Source organism: Schistocerca piceifrons, chromosome 6, assembly GCF_021461385.2.
Source record: "Schistocerca piceifrons isolate TAMUIC-IGC-003096 chromosome 6, iqSchPice1.1, whole genome shotgun sequence".
Lineage (NCBI taxonomy): Eukaryota > Metazoa > Arthropoda > Insecta > Orthoptera > Acrididae > Schistocerca > Schistocerca piceifrons.
In genome coordinates this window covers 528358113-528384402 of record NC_060143.1, presented here as the reverse complement: position 1 = coordinate 528384402, position 26290 = coordinate 528358113, and the positions used below count along the sequence as shown (strand labels likewise).

The 26290-nt window shown below is 43.8% G+C and overlaps 1 protein-coding gene across 1 annotated transcript in view; it reads right to left on the bottom strand.

The window, feature by feature from the left end:
• Positions 1 to 26290, bottom strand: part of LOC124803439 (coiled-coil domain-containing protein 170) — a 424326-nt gene that overhangs the window by 220118 nt on the left and 177918 nt on the right. The window contains exon 4 of the mRNA XM_047264624.1: positions 10570 to 10689. Within this exon, the coding sequence (XP_047120580.1) occupies positions 10570 to 10689 (120 nt within the window). The remainder of the gene's footprint in view (positions 1 to 10569; positions 10690 to 26290) is intronic.

Genomic DNA, 26290 nt, shown 5'->3' with positions numbered 1-26290 from the left:
TGTTTGTGTAGCGAACCGAGTACGCAGGTTTCCTAGACACCATATATTTACATATTTGACGACGAGCATGGAGATATGATAAAATTACCATGGACGTCGGTTGCAACTGCAGAGATGGTTCAAATGGCTCTGAGCACTATGGGACTCAACTGCTGAGGTCATTAGTCCCCTAGAACTTAGAACTAGTTAAACCTAACTAACCTAAGGACATCACAAACATCCGTGCCCGAGGCAGGATTAGAACCTGCGACCGTAGCGGTCTTGCGGTTCCAGACTGCAGCGCCTTTAACCGCACGGCCACTTCGGCCGGCCAACTGCAGAGATTGAAAGGTTAGAACAAGAGTGGTTTTCGTGGCGGGCCGCATCAAACCAGTCAGAAGACCGAAGTCCGATGACGTCAACTGCATCTCTAAAATGAAAAACAACTGAAATCGCTCAAAAGAGGAAAGGCTGCTGGACCTGATGGGATACCAGTTCGATTTTACCCAGAGTTCGCGAAGGAACTTGCCCCCCTTCTTGCAGCGGTGTACCGTAGGTCTCTAGAAGAGCGTAGCGTTCCAAAAGATTGGAAAAGGGCACAGGTCATCCCCGTTTTCAAGAAGGGACGTCGAACAGATGTGCAGAACTATAGACCTATATCTCTAACGTCGATCAGTTGAAGAATTTTAGAACACGTATTATCTTCGAGTGCAATGACTTTTCTGGAGACTAGAAATCTACTCTGTAGGAATCAGCATGGGTTTCGAAAAAGACGATCGTGTGAAACCCAGCTCGCGCTATTCGTCCACGAGACACAGAGGGCCATAGACACGGGTTCCCAGGTAGATGCCGTGTTTCTTGACTTCCGCAAGGCGTTTGATACAGTTCCTCACAGTCTTTTAATGAACAAAGTAAGAGCATATGGACGATCAGACCAATTGTATGATTCGATTGCAGAGTTCGTAGATAACAGAACGCAGCATGTCATTCTCAATGGAGAGAAGTCTTCCGAAGTAAGAGTGATTTCATGTGTGCCGCAGGGGAGTGTCGTAGGACCGTTGCTATTCACGATATACATAAATGACCTTGTGGATAACATCGGAAGTTCACTGAGGCTTTTTGCGGATGACGCTGTAGTGTACCGAGACGTTGTAACAATGGAAAACTGTACTGAAATGCAGGAGGATCTGCAACGAGTTGGCGCATGGTGCAAGGAATGGCAGTTGAGTCTCAATGTAGACAAGTGTAATGAGCTGTGAATACATAGAAAGAAAGATCCTTTATCATTTAGCTACAGTATAGCAGGTCAGCAACTGGAAGCAGTTAATTCCATGAATTATCTGGGAGTAGGCATTAGAAGTGATTTAAAATGGAATGACCATATAAAATTAATCGTCGGTAAAGCAGATGCCAGACTGAGATTCATAGGAAGAATCCTAAGGAAATGCAGTCCGAAAACAAAGGAAGTAGGTTACAGTACACTTGTTCGCCCACTGCTTGAACACTGCTCACCGGTGTGGGATCCTAACCAGATAATATAGATGATAGAAGAGATAGAGAAGATCCAACGGAGAGCAGCGCGCTTCGTTACAGGATCATTTAGTAATCGCGAAAGCGTTACGGAGATGATAGATAAACTGCAGTGGAAGACTCTGTTGAGAGACGCTCAGTAGCTCGGTACGGGCTTTTGTTGAAGTTTCGAGAACATACCTTCACCGAGGAGTCAAGCAGTATATTGCTCCCTCCTAATAAATAGCTCACGAAGAGACCATGAGGATAAAATCAGAGAGATTAGAGCCCACACAGGAGGCACACTGACAATCTTTCTTTCCACGAACAATACGAGACTGGAATAGAAGGGAGAAGCGATAGAGGCACTCAAGCTACCCTCCGCCACGCACCGTCAGGTGGCTTGCGGAGTATGGAAGTAGATGTAGATGTAGATGATCGATGCGTGAAGCATATAGCAGTTACCAACGTCATACCTTAACAAAAGATGTAGCCGAGAACCTGAGAAAATTCTGGTCCTGTGTAAAATCGCTAAACGAGTCCCAGGCTTCTATCGTTACTCGTTGACCAGACTGGTGTGGCAATAGAAGACAGCATGAGGAAAGCCGGAATTTTAAACTACCCATTTACGAAATCATTCATGTAGACGGATCATATAAACAACCCGTGTTTGGCAGTCGTGCAATGTCCCAAACGGAGGACATAGTAATAGGCATCCCTCTCATAGAGAAGCAGCTGAAGAAGTTGAAAACAAGTAAGTACCCAGGTGCAGATGGAATCTCAGTTCGATTTCACCGAGAGTACTCTCCGGCATTGGCTCCTTACTTAGCTTGCATTTATCGCGAATCCCACGCCCAGCGCAAAGTCCCAAGCGACCGGGAAAAATGCAGGTGATTCCTTTACAGAAGGGTGAGATAACGGACCCGCAAAATTGTAGGCCAATATCTTTAACATCGATCTGCTGCAGAATTGGCCGGCCGGTGTGGCCGTGCGGTTCTAGGCGCTTCAGTCTGGAACCGCGTGACCGCTACGGTCGCAGGTTCGAATCCTGCCTCGGGCATGGATGTGTGTGATGTCCTTAGGTTAGTTAGGTTTAATTAGTTCTAAGTTATAGGCGACTGATGACCTCAGGAGTTAAGTCGCATAGTGCTCAGAGCCATTTGAACCATTTTTTGCTGCAGAATTCTTGAACATATTCTCAGTTGGAATATAATGAATTTCCTTGAGACGGAAGAGCCTTACGCACAAGTCAGCACGGATTTAAAAAGGATTTTGCTTGCGAAATTCAGCTTGCCCGTCTCTTACATGATGTCCTGCAAACCACGGGTGAATGGCTGCAAGCAGATTCCATATTCCTAGATTTCCGGAAAGCGTTTGACACTGTGTCCCGCCGCAGACTGTTAAGAAAGGTATGATCATGCGGAACAGGTTCCCAGATGTGTGAGAGGCTTGAAGACTTCTTAGATACGAGGGTCACTCCAAAAGAAATGCACTTTTTTTTCAAAAAAATCCATCTTTTATTCTAGATGTTTGAAAGTTTTACAGTGTGTAGATACATCTTTTAGGAACAATATTTTCATTTCTTCGCATAATTTCCATCCATCTCAACTGCCTTACGCCATCTTGGAACCAGTGCCTGTATACCCGCACGGTAAAATTCTGGACGAACCTGTTGGAGCCACTGTTTGGCAGCGTGCACAAGGGAGTCATCATCTTCAAACCTTGTTCCACGAAGAGAGTCTTTCAGTTTCTCAAAGAGATGATAGTCACATGAAGCCATGTCAGGACTGTAAGGCGGGTGTTTCAGTGTTGTCCATCCAAGTTTTGTGATCGCACCCATGATTTTTTGACTGACATGTGGCCGTGCATTGTCGTGCAACAGCAAAACATCCTGCTTTTGCCGATGTGGTCGAACACGACTCAGTAGAGCTTGAAGTTCCTTCAGTGTTGTCACACATACATCAGAAATCATGGTAGTTCCACTTGGCATGATGTCCACAAGCAAGAGTCCTTCGGAATCGAAAAACACTGTAGCCATAACTTTTTCAGCAGAAGGTGTGGTTTTGAATTTTTTTTTTCTTGGGTGAATTTGCATGATGCCACTCCATTGGTTGCCTCTTTGTCTCTGGTGAAAAATGATGGGGCCATGTTTCATCACCTGTCACAATTCTTCCAAGAAATTCATCTCCACCATTCTCGTACTGTTCCAAAAGTTCGCTGCATACCGTTTTTCTTGTTTCTTTGTGAGCCACTGTCAACATCCTGGGAACCCACCTGGCACAAAACTTTTTTAACTCCAACACTTTCAGTATTCTGCAAACACTTCCTTCACCTATCTCAGCCAGCCGGTGTGGCCTAGCGGTTCTAGGCACTTCAGTCTGGTACCGCGCGACCGCTACGGTCGCAGGTTCGAATCCTGCCTCGGGCATGGATGTGTGTGATGTCCTTAGGTTAGTTAGGTTTAAGTAGTTCTAAGTTCTAGGGGACTGATGACCTCAGATGTTAAGTCCCATAGTGCTCAGAGCCATTTGAACCATTTTTGAACCCTATCTCAGCGTAGCGTGACAATTCGTTCACTGTGATGCGTCTGTCAGCAGCCACCAATTCGTTAACTCTCTGCACATTGTCTGGAGTGTGTGCAGTACGAGGGCTGCCCCTGTGAGGACAATCCTCAATATTGCCGTGCCCACTTTCATCACGTAACCTGCTTGCCCACCGACTAACTGTACTGCGATCGGTAGCAGCATCTCCATACACCTTTTTCAACCTCTTGTGGATGTTTCCCACTGTCTCGTTTTTACAGCACAGGAATTCTATGACAGCACGTTGCTTCTGACGAACGTCAAGTGTAGCAGCCATCTTGAAGACATGCTGTGACGCCGCCACTCTCGGGAACAGGTTGAACTAAGTTTGAAAACAAGCAGGAAGGATGTATCTACACACTGTAAAACTTTCACACATGCACAATGAAAACTGTATTTTTACAAAAATAGTGTGCATTTCTTTTGGAGTGACCCTCGTAATAGAACTCAGTATGTTGTCCTCGAAAGCGAGTGTTCATCAGGGAAGCGTAGTAGGACCACTCATGTTCTCTATAAATATAAATGATCTGACGGACAGGGCGAGCAGCAATCTGTGGCTGTTCGCCGATGACGCTGTGGTGTATAGAAGGTATCGTGTTTGAGGAAACAAGATGACTTAGACAAAATTTCTAGTTAGTGTGACGCATGGCAGCGTGTCCTAAATGTGTTTAATGCAGATGAGTACGCAAAATAAACCCATAATGTTCGAATACAGCATTAGCAGAGTACTGCTTGACACAGTCAGACCGATTTAATGTCTAGGCATAACACTGCTAAGTAACACAAAATGGAAAGAGCATATAAGGCTGGCGGCGGGGAAGGCGAATGCTCCACTTTGGTTTATTGGGAGAATTTTAGGAACTGCTCATAGAAAACCAATGCTACCCATTCTTTAGTAATGTTTGAGTGTCTGGGATCCCCACCGGATCGTATTAAAGATAGATATAGAAGCAATTCAGGGGCGGACTGCTAGATTTGTTACTGGTAGGTTTGATTAACACGTATGTAGTACGGAGATTATTCGTGAAGTCAAGTGCGAATCCATGGAGGGTAGGCAACATTATTTTTGCGGAGCGCTATTGAGAAAATTTTGAGAACTAGCGACTGAAACTGACTGCAGAACGATTCTACTGCCGCCACCGTACATTTGGCCCAAGGGAAACGAATATAATAGAAATTAGGGTGTGTATGGAGGCATATAGCAGTCGTTTTTCCCTCCGAGTTGTTACAAGTGGTAAGATGTACTCCCACCATGCACCTTATTGTGATTTGCGCAGTGTGTATGTATGTACATGTAAGTAAATTTTACTGAGCGCACTTTATTGTCTTTTACTAAAGGAAGTGCATGGCGAAGATTGTTTATTAAGAACTCGAGTTTTTGAGTGGTTCAAGCGTTTCCAAGATGTGCGAGAAGACGATGTAGATGATTCACGCCCAGGTCGCTCTTCGACATCAAAAATGTACGAAAATTTCGATAAAATAGATAATTTGATTCGATCTGATCGTCGGTTGAGTATTCGATCGATTGTTGAAACTGTGCTGAAAGGAAAGCGCAAAGCAAATTTTACACAACCAGTATAATATGAGGAAAGTGTATACGAAGCTGATGCCAAAAATTGTCAATGATCGAACAAAAATGAGGTCGTGAAAATGTTTGTACGGATACTTATTTTTGTACTGAAATTTCGAGTACCACTGGAAATGATCCTTATTTCTTGGAAAGAGTGATAACATATAATGAATCTTGGTTTTTCACTTATGATCCAGAAACTAAGCAAAAGTCCATGCACTGGAAGAGCCCATCTTCGCCGAGAGCGAAAAAGCTTGAATGAGTAAATCGAGATTTAAAGCGATGAGGTTTTTTTTTTTCGATATTCATGGAACTGTGTGTTTTCACTGGATTGTTGTAGGTCTAACTATTAATTAACACGTATTGCTAATTTGAGTTTCTTGCTCAACTCCGTGAGAAAATAAGGAAAAAAGACATGAATTATGGAAGAACAAGTCATGGATTCTGCAACAAGACGAAGCACCGTCTCATACCTCGTTGTCTGTTAATAGGTTTCTAGCGAAGTATACAGCATCCCAATGTTAGAACACCCACCTTATTCACATGATCTGCACTATGTGATTTTTATCTATTCCCCAATATCAAACTGCAATAAAAGGAACAAGATTTTAGCTCATTTACACAGTGGAAGGAAAAGTGACACATGTCATCAAGGAGCTCACAGTAGAAAACTTCCAACACTGTTTCCATCAATAGAAAATTCGCATGGAGCGTTGTACGGATAGAGGAGGGCAGTATATTGAGGGTGACAGTAACTAAATATGTATTTTTTACATGTTTTACAGCAATAGCACCGTTATTTTATAGACAAACGTCGTAAGCCCTAGCCCAGGCCATATTGATGCTATCTGCTGCGTACTAGGCGATTACATTTAGGACGGCTTAATGCAGTTCTGGTTCTTCTTTGACTTGTTGTGGGTGGTACTGCATGTTTGCTGATGGATTACTCTGAGTGTGCCTTAACTCCAAGTAGACTATTTTTCAGGAGAGACAGTGACGTTAATAGGTGCTTCACTTTGGAGCTGATAAGTAGTGGGACAGGGCCAACATAACTCTGACATTAATTAGGTATAAACAATAAATTTAAGTTCAGCATTTGCAGTCAATAAAATTAAACGAACTATGTGTATTATTGGCAAGAATGTAATTAAAGAACATTGTAACTGCTATTATTTCTACAATGTGTTCCATTTTGGTTTATGGCTAAATTAAATGTTACTTTTTACAGAGTTACCGAATAAGTTATTGTGAATTAGTTGACATCTTATAATCATGCATTAAGATCAGAAAGATAAAAATAACATGTTCATTTTATAAACACTTATTTCAGGGCGACTTTTCTGGGTGTTAGTAACTACTTTTGAAACAAAGGGTACATTGTCAATCATACTTTTCGTGGAATGTTTTAGTGGATATTTGTATATAGTCAGTTGACAGTGTCAGCTGTTCCTAATTTAGAATTTCCATAGTTTTTTGCTAAATTACTTCAGAAAAATATTTGGATGGGTCCTTCTATAAGGGCACGACTGTTTATGTGTCGTGTCCTTGACAAACTATATCTGTAAGTATGTAAGTTCCTTTATATATGTGTAAGGTGTCAGGCAAATCCAACACCTTCCATGAAAACTCTAACATGATAGCAAATCCGGCAGTATGCCACATAGCTCCAAATAAATCCTGACATTAAATTAACCAAAGTAATACGGTCAACGAGTGAGCAAATGGAATGCCACAGACTAACACAAGAACGCCTAAATGCATGTCATATCTTCCCACCGTGAAACAGACGCAGTTCCGAGGGCAGAAACGAGAACAGAAGCCGAGAGCAGAGCCATGTAACCTAGGAGGCCCTACGATAAGGGACGGACACCCACATCGCCGGCCGACTGCCAAGAGCAGCCCCCAGCCCATGTTAAAAGATAGAGCCCTCCAGAAGAACAGTATAGATCTTACGATAACACTAAAAGGGCCACACCAGCTGCAAGTTTTTAGCGTGAGACTATTCGTGTCTCTGTTACGTAGCAAACATTAAAAACATTGCCCCGTCAGGAAAAGTATAACGTTTCTCATTGGATAGACAGAATTTTTGTAGGTGGAGCTTAAGGTTAACATTGAGATGCTGATTGGTCAGTTGAAAACACAGCCAGATACGTTTTTCTTAAACCAACTTTGGTAAACAGTAGTAAGGATAAGTTCGAGAGAGTTGCTACCGAGACGGCGAGGTGTGTGGAGCTGCGCCGCCCGCCGACCCAGATGCTGCCCAACCACCGACAAGGTAATGAACGCACGCGATGCCACATAAGAGCGCATAAGGCTTCACTCAGAACTGCAGGAGTCTCATCTGTTACATCCCCTTTTTACGTAATACTAGTGTCGATCGTCAATTAAACTTCATGGTATTCACATTTGCTACTTGAAGTTAAAATCCGAAACGCGATGATTTTTCTGTTATATAATTATTGAGAAGCCACATCAGCCACTGTAATTTACGACAAGTTAAATAAATAATTAAAGATATTTGAGGGTCACTGTAGACCATTTTTGATAGTTTTCTCTTTTATGAAACTTAATTTAAACCTAGATTATAGATGTGATACGGCATAGGTCATCCTTCGATCCATTGTAGAACTTGAAAACCCATTCAGGGAATATTCGTTCACATTTTTGTTGAACGCAGTTGGTTTTTATCATCTTGTATTAAAATATTTCCTTTTATCAATAGTGCAACTTATAAACAATGTTTTTTGAGTAGAATAAAATTTCTAATGGTAAACTAACTGCTTTTTCGACGTTATTTTACCAGCTAACTAAAAATAGGAAAGCCTTGAAACCCTTCCACTAAATTTAGGTAGCATTAAGATTCTTTTACAGGGAGTGCAGTGGAGCTGACGCTGAAATCATTAAGTATTTGATTATATCATCGCTAGTCTCACTGAACTCTACATGTCATGTGTGGTCTGGCGTCTCCTTACCAGCAACAGGTCCAGGTTCAGACTAGTCAATTCCCTAAAAAACCCGCTCAGAGCGTCGTTGCGCGAAAGTGGTAGGGAGACACGACTTAGAACAAACAGACACCTCGCAGAATGTTAGATATGTATCACATTTTTCATTCTTAAAATGTAACGCAACATCATGTTAGATACCTGTATAAAAGTGATCCATCATGGAAATACTACTAGTACTAAGACAATACTGCACGCCTCCTCGGTTGCTTATCTGCTCAAATGTCTAGCTTGATACCAGTGAGCTGTGTGCGGACTAGAACTGATTTCTGTCGCTCATGAAACTTCTTTGCTCGGCGTTTCGAAAAGACTTGTTGGTCGGCGTCTCACGAGAGGGCGCGGACTCACTCTTCGAGCTCACTTAACAACATGCGAGTTCCTTGGCTCAAATGTTTGTCTGCTGTTCGATAGAGTAACAGGCGTCTCTCACCAATGACAACGGTCCGATTCGTTGCGTTGTGGTAGCTGTGGAAATTGTGCGCGTTGAAGAATTGTTGCGTCCTTCTGCCTCCTAGCCGCTGGATTGCGTATTGGGAGTTTGGGTACATTGGTAGTGGATGCTGCCGTCCAGTGTTTATTTGCAGCCAAGTGTTGCTGTATAAAGGGGACGGTGTGCATACGACAGTTGAAGAATTATTGTCTTACTCTGCCTTCATGGCCATGGGTTTGCGTCCGCTGAGTCGGCAGGTTCCTTGTTTGTGCTACACTGGTCGTGCCAAGGAAATGGTTAGCATCTCTGTTGTGACAAAAGTGCCCAAAAGGACCACTGGCGTTCGCAAAATTTCTTATCGTTCACCGAAATTGAGTTTGGGATCTCGTGTATAATGCTGCTTAGCTTTGGACGGTGACAATCATAGTTGTCTTAGGCCACTACCTGGGTCAGCATTGTGTGTTAATAGCAAAGCCCAAGTTACTTTATGCGTACTGGCAACGGTCGAACAGAAATTATATTTTAATGTTGATTGTTTTGTGCAAGCCTCTTGTCTGTATCAAGCCTCCTGTCTGAATTTAAGAATTTTTTTTTAACGCGTTGAAATCGGCAGTCGTTTTGCATTGTTTGTTCCTTTTAAATTGCTATAATAATTTTGTAAATTCTAGACTCCTGTGCCATGTATACAAAAATTGTATTGATTGTTTAGTAAAGGTGTTATAAAGGCCCGTTAGGGCCTTGTAAGATCTTCTGGCGTCTATTTGTGGTTACGTCATTTTAATTTTTATGGTCTCTCTCTCTTTCTCTCTCTCTCTCTCTCTCTCTCTCACTCTCTCTCTTTCTCCGTGTGTACGTGTGTGTGTGTGAGAAAAGGACTGAGCGATGTCTGAGCTAGCTGAAGTTGGTAGCCTGATTTTAATGCAACATTTGTTTGCATGACTTTTAATCTTTTTAACTTGTAAACATAACGGTGATTACCTCACTGTTTATCGTATCTGAAAGTCATATATACAAGCGCTAAAGTTTCGGTAAATGTTGTCATTTTCATGACTGGAAATATTGAAGATTTTATAGTAGCTTTTGTAACGTCTATTATGACTAACTTTTGTTTGTGATAAGATGCTGTGGAAGCAAATAAAAATTATTAAATGTTTCTCTGCCAAGCACCCTAATAACTCGCTAACATTTCAATCAACATACTCCAACATGCAGCAGAATGACACATACTACGCTTCTTCTTCTGCTGCAGGCACAGTAGATCCACTAAAAAGTTGCAGTTCGAATTCAGATGTCAGAGCGATATCTGGAACATCCTTCGAGCAACTGAGGAACAACAGTTTTGAAGGTAAGTTGGAGGGACCTCGTGGAACTGTGTTAACGGTAGTCGTAAACGAGTTGGTGGCTTGTAACAAAAATGGCAAAATTTTAAGTAGATATATGTATCGTATAAGAGTAGAGACACTTAGCATATTTTGTGTGTATGTACGGGGGACGTACCTTCTTCTCGAGTTCCTTGACCTTGTCTTCGCTGTAGCGGTTCTCCCGCTGCAGCGCCTGCAGGGAGGCGTCGGTGCGGCCCTGCGTGGCTATCAGGCTCCTCTCGCGGTCTTCCAGTTCCTGCGGGCGACAAACAACAGCCGGTCAGCATTCCGCAAGAGGCCATCTGGTAGCTGGAGCTGCAAAAGCAAAGCTGCCAGTATTCTGTCACACGTCACAGATTGTTCAGCTGTTTAACTTTCCTGTCCCCTTTACTGGGAGGACCATAGGTTTTTACCAGAAATACAGGCTACTTTTAGGATACGCTTGTACTAGGACTGTTGATATTTTTAAAAATATTGGAAATCTGGTACATCGATGAAACTTCCTAGCAGATTAAAACTGTGTGCTGGACCGAGACTCGAACTCAGGACCTTTGCCTTTCGCGGGCAAGCGCTCTACCAACTGAGCTACCCGACCACGACTCACGCCCCGTTCGCAGGAGAGCTTCTGTAAAGTTTGGAAGGTAGGAGACGAGGTACTGGCAGAAGTAAAGCTGTGAGGGCGGGGCGTGAGTCGTGCTTGGGTAGCTCAGTTGGTAGAACACTTGCCCGCTAAAGGCAAAGGTCCCCAGTTCGAGTCTCGTTCCGGCACACAGTTTTAATCTACCAGGATGTTTCATATCAGCGCACACTCCGCTGCAGAGTGAATATCTCATTCTGATACATCGATATTTAAAAAATACATCGAAAAATTTATCGAAATATTTCGAAAAATTATCGATATACAGACGGAGTAATGTCTACGTACCGGGCAAAAGAAAAATATCGGCTGCACATTGTAAATATACTGCCAGTTTTACAGCACCACATTTCAGTACTGATTTAATATTGCATTCCGTACATCAACAAGCTAGCAGCCTTCTCATCCCCCTTAGAAATGAAATGATCGTATGGCATTGTTGGCCGGGAGGCCCCATGCGGGGGAGTTCGCCCGCCGTATTGCAAGTCCTCTTTAGTTGACACCACTTCGGCGACTTGAGTGCGTAAATGATGATGAAGAACACACAACACCCAGTCGTCACGAGGCAGAGAAAATCCCTACCGCAAGACCAAGAGCTGCGGACGTGGTGTCACCGCCAGACACCACACTTCCTAGGTGGTAGCCTTTAAATCGGCAGCGGTCCGTTAGTATACGTCGGACCCGAGTGTCGCCACTATCAGTGATTGCAGACCGAGCGCCGCCACACGGCAGATCTAGTCTAGAGAGACTCCCTGGCACTCGCCCCAGTTGGGCAGCCGACTTTGCTAGCGATGGTTCACTGACTACATACGCTCTCATTTGCAGAGACGACAGTTTAGCATAGCCTTCAATTACTATAAGAAATATCTTCAAGAATGTATTCTGAACAGATAATATTGTGAATCATGTACCGTCAAGAGCGACGTTCATCATTAATGGATTAAAGTTAAGTATCAAACTAATTACGTCTGCCTTCTGAATTCTCATTCCTTGTCATGTTCCAGACCTCACGTCAGTATAGTTCTTCCCTCCTCACGCCAGCCTGCGTGAGCTAAAACGCATGCATTTCGGCCTCCACTCGTAACACGGTGTTGGGTCTTCAGCCAACACATAAGCGGAAATCCCCCTTAGAGCAAGAACTTGAAAGGAAAGGTGCACATTCACACTTGGTAACTGCAGGTAAGTGGCAAAATAAAACGTCTCCGATGGGTCTGTCGTTCGGTTTCATCACATATCGGATTTATCTGGAACACTTCATGTCTATTTTCCTGTTTTACATTTCTCCAAACGCTAGCTACTTAATAGTTTTACTGTTAAAATTTTGTTGTGAAATTAAACGTCGCAGTTTCTGTTGGTAGTAGCAGCGCCGATTACGTCAGCATTTCCCCTTACACGTCTCCGCCCACGGCAAAGAGAAATCTTGTCATTTAGATTTTTGTTCATGAGTTTCAGCAACTGGTTTTGAAGAATGCCGATGTGAAGAAATAGGACAATGTTTGCGTTAAAAATTGTTTTTTAACCCAACTGGTGTGCTATTTCTTCACATCGGATATCATGTTATTTCATTCACACCGCCACCGTCAGTGCAATCGGACTTCTTATTTGGTTCTATACTTGCTTCCCACAGTCAAAGGGAAAGACTGGACGTGAAGAAAGCTCAAAAAGTAGTAAGCAAGATTCCTTCACACAGTGAAAGTAAAATTATAAATTATATTATACTACAATTTCAAAAGAACAACTTCAAATATTTACCGAAAATTGCGAAAAAATAGAATTTAAAAAAATATCGGCAGTCGATATTGCCATTTTATTAACGATATAATATACTTTTGGGAGAATATAGCGATATTTCGGTATATCGATACATCGACATCTAATCATCATAACTGGCAGCTTTCTGCTCGCACATCGATTCTCACTGCTCACTTGGTCGCTGGCAGTAATTACCCTCAAGCTGTTTAAATAGTCAACAGAGACAAACACGGCACAGCTGGAGTGACCTTGAAGCAGTCAATCGTTGCTCAAATTTCTCTACATCTACATCCATACTCCGCAAGCCACCTGACGGTGTGTGGCGGAGGGTACTTTGACTACCTCTATCGGTTCTCCCGTCTATTCCAGTCTCGGATTGTTTGTGGAAAGAAAGATTGTCGGTATGCCTCTGTGTGGGCTCTAATGTCTCTGATTTTATCCTCATGGTCTCTTCGCGAGATATACGTAGGAGGGAGCAATATACTGCTTGATCCCTCGGTGAAAGTGTGTTCTCCAAACTTCAACAAAAGCCCGTACCGAGCTACTGAGCGTCTCTCCTGCAAAGTCTTCCACTGGAGTTTATCTATCATCTCTGTAGCGCTATCGCGATTACTAAATGATCCTGTAACGAAGCGCGCTGCTCTCCGTTGAATCTTCTCTATCCCTTCTATCAACAATAACTGGTACGGATCCCACACTGGTGAGCAACTGCTACGGACGCCCTGAGTCGCATAGGATTTTTTCCTCTTGTGCTAACACACAATAACTCTACACTCGGCTGTCCCAGGCAATGATCTCCCGAAATGTAAGAGGATATCTCGAATTGTATCCTGTTAACTTTGAACACTGTAGTCACGCGCGTAACAACGACCGTCCAGAACATGTGAAAGTTTCAACATGTACATCCACATTTTGCTGTTTTCCCTTTCGGTGTAGTTATAGAACTAACACAATACCTACTTCCTTTGTTTTCGGATTGCATTTCCTTAGGGTTCTTCCAATGAATCTAAGTGTGGCATCCGCTTTACTGACGATCAACTTTATATGATCATTCCATTTTAAATCACTGCTAATGCCTACTCCCAGATAATTTATGGAATTAACTGCTTCCAGTTGCTGACCTGCTATATTGTACCTAAATGATAAAGGATCTTTCTTTCTATGTATTCGCAGCACATTACACTTGTCTACATTGAGATTCAATTGCCATTCCCTGCACCATGCGTCAATTTGTTGCAGATCCTGCATTTCAGTACAATTTTCCATTGTTACTATATTGCGTATAGCAACGGTCCTACGACACTCTCCTGCGGGATACGTGAAATCACTCTTACTTCGGAAGACTTCTCTCCATTGAGAATGACATGCTGCGTTCTGTTATCTAGGAACTCTTCAATCCAGTCAGACAATTGGTCTGACAGTCCATATGCTCCTACTTTGTTCATTAAACGACTGTGGGGAATTGTATCGAACGCCTTGCGGAAGTCAAGAAACACAGCGTCTACCTGCGAACCAGTGTATATGGCCCTCTGAGTCTCGTGGACGAATAGCGCGAGCTGGGTTTCACAGAATCGTCTTTTTCGAAACCCATGCTGATTCCTACAGAGTAGATTTCTAGTCTCCAGAAAAGTCATTATACTCGAACATAATACGTGTTCCAGAATTCTACAACTGATCGACGTTAGAGATATAGGTGTATAGTTTCAGGACATGCAGGAATGGTTGCGTCGAGAAAACAGGCCAGCCTGATATCATCGCCTGGCGAGGGTTCTAGCGAGCTATAGGGTGATCACCGATGGTGCAGTTAAACGGGCCGATAAGAAGCAGCCTTTTACCCTGCGGTTGCTCTTATACACTCTGAAACGGAAAACGGCGCACCACGAAGGAATTATCCTAATGGGACCGAAATCTGAGAATGTGATGTACAACAACAGACAAAAACATGATTACAATTTCAAAGAAATAGGGATTTATTCTACAGAAAGAGCTTCATAAATTTAGCAAGTCAATAATGCGTTGGTCTACCTCTGGCCCTTACGCAAGCAGTTATTCTGATTGGAATTGATTGATGCAAAAAAAAAAATGGTTCAAATGGCTCTGAGCACTTGGGACATAACATCTGAGGTCATCAGTCCCCTAGACTTAGAACTACTTAAACCTAACTAACCTAAGGACATCACACACATCCAGCCCGAGGCAGGATTCGAACCTGCGACTGTAGCAGTCGGGCGGTTCCGGACTGAAGCGCCTAGAACCGCTCGGCCTCAGCGGTCGGCTTGATTGATGCAGTCTCTGGATATCCTCCAGAGGGATATCGTGCCAAATTCTGTCCGAATGGCGCTTTAGAACATCAAAATCCCGAGATGGTTGGAGGGTCCTGCTCATAATGCTCCAAACGTTCCCCATTAGGGAGAGGTCTGGCGACCTTTCTAAGGCAGAGTATGGCAAGCGCGAAGACAAGCAGTAGAAACTCTCATTCTGTGCAGCTGTGCATTATTTTGACCACGATAACTTGGCATAAAGGCCAACAAAAAGGGACGCAGAATATTGTCGACCTACCGCTGTCCTGTAAGACGACCAAAGGGATCCTGCTATGAAAAGAAATGGTACCGCAGACTATCGTTCATAATTGTCAGGCCTCATGGGAAGCAACAGTGAGGTAGACACCCCACCGTTGTCTGGAGCCTCTCCAGACCCGTCTTGGCCCGGAGTAGAATTGTCTTCAGCTGTCACGTCTGCTTTGGATTGAACTCCGACGACCAACGCAGACCTGCCTGAAGACCCACCAGACAGCAGTGGGATACCAATCTGACTGCTATACAGCCCGACAACCAGGAATGGCGGTGTGACATGCCATTTCTTTTCACAGCAGCAACCCTTTGGTTTTCATCTACGGCACCGTTACAGCACAGATATTCTGCACCCAGTTTTGTTGCCCTTTGTAATAAGCCATTCTGGGGCTGAATTTCAGCAAGACAATGCCCTTCCGCATATGGCGACAGTTTCTACTGCTTGTCTTCGTGCTTGAAAAACCTTACCTTGGGCAGCAAGATCTACAGAACTCTCCCCAGACGAGAATTTTTGCAACATTATGGGCACTGCCCTCCAACCATCTCGAAATTTTGCTGATCTGACGCACCAGTTCGATAGAATTTGGCACGATATCCCTCAGGAGGACATTCAACAACTCTGTCAATCAATGCCAAGCCAAATAATTGCTTGCATAAGCGCCAGAGGTAGACCAACGCATTATTAACTTGCTCAGTTTTTGTGAAGCTCCTTCTCTTGAATAAATCATGCAGTTCTTCATAAATTGTAATCATTTATTTGTCAGAACATCACCTCTACCTATTTCAATCCTATTCGGATGATTCCTTCGTGTTAGAGTGAAGCAAGTTGTGTGGCTTTGCTTACTTGCATTGGCGTGAAAAGAAAACGATAGCATCTTCGTCGAGTGACGACAGTAACAGTAATTCGTTTCCACGACAAAAACACGATTATTGGTAAGGACAAAGAAGAGGGGTCCTCCCTTTGAATACAGAACATCTCCACTTCTAACCACATATCGAAAATTATCCAGAGAATTTTTCCAGACAGTTAGGAATGTCTTTAAATAATCCAGTTTATTGTAAATATTATTAAACCATACAAAATTCCACCTGGAACATAGTCAACGCAGTTTCTGTGGCAAAGGGGATGGTAGGATAACTCAGTTTTTATCCGTATGTATTTCAAGTACTACATATCTTAAATGCAAATTTTCGTCGTCTTATTTTACCAAATAAAACGATAGCTTAGGCACTTAATACTAGATGGTAAGAACCGGTTGTGATGACCTGTATGTCTCTGGTCTGAGACAGCCGTGTGTGCGATCGAAAGCGGCCGAAATAAATGACTCTTTAAAATCGTGATTTATGGTTCTCAGCCTTCAAACTGGCCTCACAACAAACACTACTGTGTGGTTATTGTTGTTTCATTGGTAGGGCATGCTCGTATGCAGAGTAGATTACTTACTGGCAGATGTTTGAAGGCAGGTGCCGTGTATACCATAAACGACTACTTACAGACTTGTACGAACTAATATTGAGGAATGTACGAATCTACAACAGCATCCTGTGCATAATTTCTGTAGGGATCGCGAAGACAAAATTATACCAATTAAAGTACTCTTTGAGGCATTTAAGAAAACATTTGTCCTGCGATCCACACGCAAATAATACGGGAAAAATATGTGAAACAGTGAGAAGTATCCTGTGCCTTGCACTTCACAGTGGTTTACGGAGAATGGATGTAGATATAGATGCAGATGTATGGTGGGCGAGAAATCACGTAAATGAAGATCAGTTCTCTGAAGAACGGCGCTGTTAAGAGTGCCGGCCGGGGTGGCCGAGCGGTTCTAGGCGCTACAGTCTGGAACCGCGCGACCGCTAAGGTCGCAGGTTCGAATCCTGCCTCGGGCGTGGATATGTGTGATGTCCTTAGGTTAGTTAGGTTTAAGGAGTTCTAAGTTCTAGGGGACTGATGACCTCAGAAGAGTCCCATAGTGCTCACAGCCATTTGAACCATTTTTTATTAAGAGTGAGCTTGAAGCAGCCAATCACAACTCAAGTTCAAGGCGATCACTGATGGTAGCCCCTAAAAATACAAATCCAGCATCCGTCTCTGGCAGCTTCACAGATAATTGTCTTCTGACTGGCTAACGTTCGTGACGTCGTAAGAAAATCAGAAAATCTGTAACAGCACTACCAGGTATAGTGGTCTGTAATGAGCTCTATCAACATTTAAGCTGCCTTATTACACCCTCGAAAATCGTAACATATTCAAGAATGAGCAGACACATATTTGTGAGAAGCAAGAATATGAATGTTATAGTTGCTCGTTCCACAAGCAGCAATTTAAGCTGTACTCTTAGGTTCCTGCCTTGACACACTCTCGAAATTCGCGGAATATTCGGAAAAAAGAAGCACCCAAATATGTATGACAACCCAGAATACAAGTGTTGTTGCTGCTATTCTCACTCGCACCATATATATGTTTCATTTTCAGTCAGACTCCAGTTACAAAATCGAAGAAACTCATTCCTGAGAAGTGCACTCTTACATGTAAATAACATGGAATATTGCAGAACATACTTGTATTACGTTAATGAGAATGTTCCAAAATCTGTCACAAATCTGAAGATGAAATAGAAATTGAGATATGCCAGGACGCAAACCTACTTCCAGTTACTATATAACCACATTCCGTTGCTCATTAAGCTACGGTTAACACCTGCAAATCCTGACTTTATCTTTCACCTTATGATGTCCGGAAGCCTTTTACTAATGATATGTAATTAAATCACATTAAATTATAATAACTTGTATAAAGAGATATGCGTTTGTGATAAATCTTCAAAGCGCCTTTGTCTTGAAGCAGGATTGTCATAACATGCAACTCATAATACGAACACAATGAAATACAATGAATCTAGAACAGTGTCCGACTGGCTATTTTGTTTCGTAGTCGTATCGAGTTCACTGTGACGCCATGAGCGTAAGCCAATCAGCGGACTCAGTTCACCGGCATCCTCGACATGGAGCCCAGGCATCACGCATCATTCGTCCCAATCCGCACCACGATTTGCGAATGGTTACACCCTGTCCGCTCAATGGCTCTGGAACAGTGCCTTTAACATACTGAAAGAGGCCTCTGGACATACACACAGAATGCAAACAGTGATACTTTCCTCCACGTGCTGCCATTCCAACTCCCATAGATTCAGAGACACCGACCCCCGTGCGGTTCTACCCCCCAGACATTGGGTCACTGCAGAATTCTTAACAGGTAAAGTGTGTTTCAGTTGCAGCGCAAGACAGGACTTCACGGTTAGAGGCATGGGTGTAATATCCTGCGTTCTCTCTTGTCACTGTCTGCGCTGTACATGACCCATACATCTGCTACTGAAACGCTACTCACAGTCAAATGGAAGAGCGACGATAGATGCTGGGCAGTGTAAGGTTACACTTTTACGTGTTGACTTTTCTTTTTCCTTGTGAGGATTAATGAGTCGTAATCTGTATGTATTTTTCTGTAAGATACGCAGATGTCTTCTCAGTGCACAATGAAATTAAATTTATAAGGAGCGCTCAAATAAAAACTCGTCAGATGAAAAAAAAACAAGTAAAGTGTTTAGTATTTCAAAAGTAATCGCCATAACTGTTAATATACATTGAAGAGCCAAAGAAACTGGTACACCTGCCTAATATCGTGAAGGTTCCCCGCGAGCACGCAGAAGTGTCGCAATACGACATGACAAGGACTCGACTAATGTCTGAAGTAGTGCTGGAGGAAACTGACACAATGAATCCTGCAAGGCTGTCCACAAATCCGTCAGAGTACGAGTGGGTGGAGACCTCTTCTGAACAGCACGTTGCAAGACATCCCAGGTATGCTCAATTATGTTCATGTCTGGGGAGTTTGGTAGCCAGCGAAAGTGTTTAAACGCAAAAGAGTGTTTCTCGAGCCACTCTGTAGCAATTCTGGACGTGTGGGGTGTCGCATTGTCCTACTGGAATTGCAGAACACCGTCGGAATGCGCAATGGATAAGAATAGATGCAGGTGATGAACAGGACGTCTTATCTAGGCGTCAGAGTCGTATCTAGACATATCAGGGGCCCCACATAACCCCAACTGCGCACGCCCCTCACCATTACATAGTCTCCACCATCTTGAACAGTCCACTGCTGGATTCATGAGGTGTCTCCACACCCGTGCACGTCGATCCGCTAGATACCATTTGGAACGAGACTCGTCCGACCGCACAACATGTTTCCGGTCATCAACAGTCCAGTGTCGGTGTTGACCTCCCCAGACGAGGCGTGAAGCTTTGTGCCATTCGGCTCCGAAAGCCCATATCGATGATGTTTTGTTGAAAGGTTCGCACGCTGACACTTGTTGATGGCCCAGCACTGAAATCTGCAGCAGTTTGCGGAAAGGTTGCACTTACGTTAGGTTGAACGATTCTCTTCAGTCGTCGTTGGTCCCGTTCTTGCAGGATCTTTTTCCGGCCGCATCGATGTCGAAGGTTTGATGTTTCACCGGATTCCTGATATTCACAGTACACTCGTGAAATGGTCGTGCGGGAAAATCCCCACCTTGTCGCTACCACGGAGATTGATTGATGATTGATTTGTTGGGGGAAGGAGACCAGACAGCGAGGTCATCGGTCTCATCAGATTAGGGAAGGATGGGGAAGGAAGTCGGCCTTGCCCTTTGAAAGGAACCATCCCGGCATTTGCCTGGAGCGATTTAGGGAAATCACGGAAAACCTAAATCAGGATGGCCGGACGCGGGATTGAACCGTCGTCCTCCCGAATGCGAGTCCAGTGTCTAACCACTGCGCCACCTCGCTCGGTACCACGGAGATGCTGTGTCCCAACGCTCGGGGGCCGACTATAACACCAAGTTCAAACTCACTTAAATCTGATAACCTGCCATTGTAGCAGCAGTAACCGATCTAACAATTGCGCCAGACACTTGTTGTCTTATATAGGTGTTGGCGACCGCAGCGCCGTATTACGACTGTTTACATATCTCTGTATTTGAATATTTATGCCTATACCAGTTTCTTCAGCGCATCAGTTTATTAATAGCATTGTGAGGCAAGGTAATCAGTGCTCAAATGGTTGAAATGGCTCTAAGCACTATGGGACTCAACATCTGAGGTCATCAGTCCCCTAGACTTAGAACTATTTAAACCTAACTAACCTAAGAACATCACAGACATCCATGCCTGAGGCAGGATTCGAACCTGCGACCGTAGCAGCAGCGCTGTTCCGAACTTAAGCACCTAGAACCGCTCGACCACAAAGGCCGGCTATAGTCAGTGCCTCACGGACACTTCGTTAGGGGCACTCAAATGAATACTAGACAGTTAAAGTATTTGGTATTTCGAAAGTAAACATCGTAACCGTTAGTTTACGGTTACCTACCGAAACATGAATGTACTCAGATTTGCACCTCTTCGTCTGAAGCAAATTAGTGGCTACGAATGTCTTTCTTCGGTCTCCAAAGCAATGGAAATAACATGGGGAGACATCGAGACTGTATTCAGGATATGTGAGGGCTTCGCAGCAAAACTTCTGCAGCTTAGCCAAAACAATATTGTCAACACATGAGTGGGCATTATCCTGAAGAGAATGACACCGGTCTTCAGCATTCCTGGGAAAAGTGAATTGCGCGGGTATTTTACTTGACGAATTTGTGACACCTTCTTGTCAGCGTGCCAAATGGGAATACTGCAGCTTATTCTACTTAAAATGGCGAAAATAGTGGAGCACCGACAAAGAAAATCTTTCGTTTGGGTCGTTGAACAGTGCAGTTTTACCAGTAATGTTCATTTTCCCTAAGGCATGTATACACGCAAACGTAGAGAAAAGCTCAACAGAGCTACCTGAGGGGACAACGACCTGAGTGTCTGTCATATTACACATGGGTCAAACTCCAAGTGTAACTTCGAAGGTAAGAACACACACACACACACACACACACACACACATACGTCCGGGATTTCAGAAGAAGGCTGCGTGAAAGCTACAAGACACCCAGAAAACAGACACACATCAGAGAACAGAGTATGTCTCGAAGTTTCGATTCGTAATAGGCGCCATGGCGTAGTTACAGAGTACGCCTGTACGGGGAAAGCATCTCAGAACACGTAGACAGGTCGTCCGCTCCATTTTGTCACATCAAATTAGTTCACGCCTGAAGATATACAACCAAATAATAGAGGTCCATATCGGGCTGCTGCCCTTGTGCCTTCCAGCAGCAATCATTTCAATGATTTGCACGCAAGTTTTCTTCCTCCCACATCGACATTTTTTGCCACGACATTAACGGTGCCTATTTTGGGCGTATGTAATGTGAGTTGAAAACTTGCAGAGAAGCTCTATCCACTGATGTGTATCTATTTTCTTATGTCTCGATGTTTTCACAGAGTCATCTTCTGAAATCCTGTAGGTAGTTACGGATAACCCTGTGTGTTAGACGGTGGTGTAAATATCGACACTAATTTGTACTCACAGTCTCTGTTTTATTAGCAGACGACTACTATCTCACAGTAGCGGGAAGAAATAATGTGAACCATAATACCATGTATGAGGTGCCTTGTGATCATCTTCGTGATTACTGTGTAGTGGTACATTAATTAGGTAAGCCTCACAAGCTTATGAAATTGGTGATGCTCCTTCAGGCTGTCCAGTTGCAGAAGGCGATTTACGCTAATTATCTTTATTAATTATAAATCATGAACTTAAATGCAGAATTCTCAATGAATAAAAATAAACGGATTAGGTAAACCACTTGGAAGAATTTTTTAATGATTATTAAACCTACTCCTGCATTACCCCTATTTTATTTTGTATTTATAACCCTGTATTCACCTGACGAAAAGTCTTGTTCATCCTGCCACCGAACTTCACTAATTCCCACTATATCTAACTTAAACCTATCCATTTCCCTTTTTAAATTTTCTGACCTACCTGCCCGATTAAGGGATCTGACATTCCACGCTCTGGTCCGTAGAACGCCAGTTTTCTTTCTCCTGATAACGACGTCCTCTTGAGTAGTCCCCGCCCGGAGATCCGAATGGGGGACTATTTTACCTCCGGAATATTTTACCCAAGAGGACGCCATCATCATTTAACAATACAGTAAAGCTGCATGCCCTCGGGAAAAATTACGGCTGTAGTTTCCCCTTGCTTTCAGCCGTTCGCAGTACCAGCACAGCAAGGCCGTTTTGGTTAGTGTTACAAGGCCAGACCAGCCAATCATCCAGACTGTTGCCCCTGCAACTACTGAAAAGGCTGCTGCCCCTCTTCACGAACCACACGTTTGTCTGGCCTCTCAACAGGTAGAATATGTTCAAGAATTCTGCAGCATACCGATAGTAAGATTATGGGTGTATAATTTTGCAGATCCTCCTCATACTCTGCCGGAAAAAAATTAGTGCACCTGGAAACACGACTTAGATTTTAATCTGGTGAAGACATATGCCACTTGAGAACAGTAGATGCACTGATAATGGTTTAAAGGTTGTCCGCCAACAGATAGTGTAGTGGTACAGCTACCAGAGCGCCATCTGTGTCTACCCTTTAATAGGGAGTACTCACAGCCAGAAGGCTCAATCTGGTGTAAACGAGTGGAGCAAGCTTGCAACCAAGCGACGGAGACGCACTCGTGCTTCGTACAGCCAACTAAGCGAGTTTGAAAGGGGACAAATTGTGGCCTTCCGAGTGGCGGAATTGCCCTTTCTGAGAATTACCACACAAGTGGAACGTGCTGCATCAGTTGTGCAAACGATGCTGGTCACGTGAACATTCTCACACCCATAGGCGAGGTTCTGGACGTCCATGCAGAACAAATTGGTAGAGCACTTGCCCGCGAAAGGCAAAGGTCCCAAGTTCGAGTCTCGGTCCAGCACACAGTTTTAATCTGCCCTGAAGTTTCATATCAGCGCACACTCCGCTGCAGAGTGAAAATCTCATTCTGAAAACATCCCCCAGGCTGTGGCTAAGCCATGTCTCCGCAATATCCTTTCTTTTAGGAGTGCTAGTTCTGCAAGGTTCGCAGGAGAGCTTCTGTAAAGTTTGGAAGGTAGGAGACGGGGTACTGGCAGAAGTAAAGCTTTGAGGACGGGGCGTGAGTCGTGTTTGGGTAGCCCAGTTGGTAGAGCACTTGTCCACGAAAGGCAAAGGTCACGTGTTCGAGCCTCGGTTCGGCACACAGTTTTAATCTGCCAGGAAGTTTCATATCAGCGCACACTCCGCTGCAGAGGGAAAATCTCATTCTGCACCCCTACGTGTTTGCATGCTGGCCCAACGACACCGACAGTTACTATTGCAGTGAGCAAGGGACCATCGGGATTCGACCGTTGATCAATGGAAACGTGTCGGCCCTTCGTGCGAATCACATTTTTATACACTTGGTCATGGTAGTCTTCACAAACGACGTCACTGAGAGGGACGGTGGTTCGAAACGTTGAGCGTGGTACGGACGCAGGTTGGTGGGAGCAGTATTATGCTAAGGGAGACATTCTTCTGCGCTTGCAAGGGACCTGTGGTAGTAATCGAAGACACTCTGACATCTACGAAACATCTGCACCCATTCATGCTTGACGTCTTCCCCGACGGTGATGTCATCTTTCAGTAGTATAATTGTTCGTGTCTCGCAGCCACAACCGCGCTACAGTAGCTTGAGGAGCATTATAGCGAACTCACGTTGATGTCTCAGCGAGGTCCGCAGCTCGTGGTCGTGCGGTAGCGTTCTCGCTTTCCACACCCGGGTTCGATTCCCGGCGGGGTCAGGGATTTTCTCTGCCTCGTGATGACTGGGTGTTGTCCTTAGGTTAGTTAGGTTTAAGTAGTTCTAAGTTCTAGGGTACTGATGACCATAGATGTTAAGTCCCATAGTGCTCAGAGCCATTCGAACCATTTTTTGTCTCAGCGACCAAATTCGGCTGATGTAAATAGGGAACCCATCTGGGTCGCTATCGGGCACTATCACCGTGTACGAAAATCAGCGGTTCGTTATTTAAGCCAATTACATGACGTGGACGTAGACATCTAATGCCACATGCCTCCACAAACCTACCAACAAACTGTCGGATTCCTGATACGTACTGATGTATTTCGTTCCAAACACGGACAAGCAAGCTATTAAGCAGGTGGCCAGAATGTTTTGGCCCGTCAGTGTTTGTCTGTAGCCTCTCCTACTCTCTGATGCTTTAGTCTTGTTTCCCGTCGTTTTAAATGTGGTGATTTCCCTCGCTACCAATGTTTTTAACATTTAAACATGTACTTTATTTGTTTCATAAAAATTACAACGTTTCTACCGTTAGTTTACGCGTTATTGCAAAAATTAGCCGGCCGCCGTGGCCGAGCGGTTCTAGGCGCTTCAGTCCGGAACCGCGCGATCGCTACGGTCGCAGGTTCGAATCCTGCCTGGGGCATGGATGTGTGTGATGTCCTCAGGTTAGTTAGGTTTAAGTAGTTCTAAGTTCTAGGGGACTGATGACCTCAGATGTTAAGTCCCATAGTGCTCAGAGCCATTTGAACCATTTTGCAAAAATTAGTATTTTTCATGATGATTAAATCGCTACAGTTGTACTTCACAAATCCTTTGTTTGGATAAAATAGTACACACGACCCGGAATCCAGGATGAAAATCTCATCTTCGGACGTTATAAAAAACAAGGAAAACTAAGAGGGATTCCTCATAAAATTAATTAACATTAAAAGGGCACATACAAATGTGAACATCAAGTTATACCTTGATTGCGTACGAGAAAGTCGTGTCAGTAATGCAAAAAATTTAGAAAATTTATCAAGTTGCATGCGAGATGCTATGCCAGTGAGGCATGAAATGGTTCTCTTAGTCAGCCAGTACCACACCGGCAAACGGGGCCTAACCGAAAAAACAAGTATGTAACACATGCAACACGTGAGGCAATACTGACCCTACGAGTTATCTTAGGAAATTGATTAAGGAAAGACAAACCTACGTTTCTAGCATTTGTAGACTTAGAGAAAGCTTTTGACAATATTGACTGGAATACTCTCTTTCAAATTCTAAAGGTGGCAGGGGTAAACTATAGGGAGCGAAATCTGCTTAGTGTATGCATCTCTTGGTCTCCCTCTACGATTTTTACCCTCCACGCTGCCATCCAATGCTAAATTTGTGATCCCTTGACGCCTCAGAACATGTCCTACCAACCGGTCCCTTCTTCTTGTCAATTTGTGCCACAAACTCCTCAATTTTATTCAATACCTCCTCATTAGTTATGTGCTCTACCCATCTAATCTTCAGCATTCTTCACATTGTCAGCCTAATGTAACCTATGAACCAATAGCGAACGACTAGAACGACATCTGACATAAGTTTAAGAAATTAAAATGAAGGCATAAAAGCCGTTGAATGCCAATTTGTGAGCCTCAAGAGTTGCTTGCTATTTACACTGAGGCGATGAAAGTCGTGCAATAGCTCCGAATATGGTGGCGGACCTCCTTTCGCCCGGCGTAGCGAAGCAAATCGACGTGGCATGGGCTCAACAAGTCATTATGGAAGTACGCTGCAGAAATACTGCGCCGTCTATAATTGCGAAAGAGTTGTCGGTGCAAAATTTTGTGAACGAACTGACTTCTGGATTGTTGTTGTTGTTGTTGCTCTTGTTGTGATCTTCAGTCTTGAGACTCGTTTGATGCAGCTCTCCGTGCTACCCTATCCTGTGCAAGCTTCTTCATCTCCCAGTACTTACTGCAATCTACATCCTTCTGAATCTGCTTAGTGTATGCATCTCTTGGTCTCCCTCTACGATTTTTACCCTCCACGCTGCCATCCAATGCTAAATTTGTGATCCCTTGACGCCTCAGAACATGCCCTACCAACCGGTCCCTTCTTCTTGTCAAGTTGTACCACAAACTCCTCAAT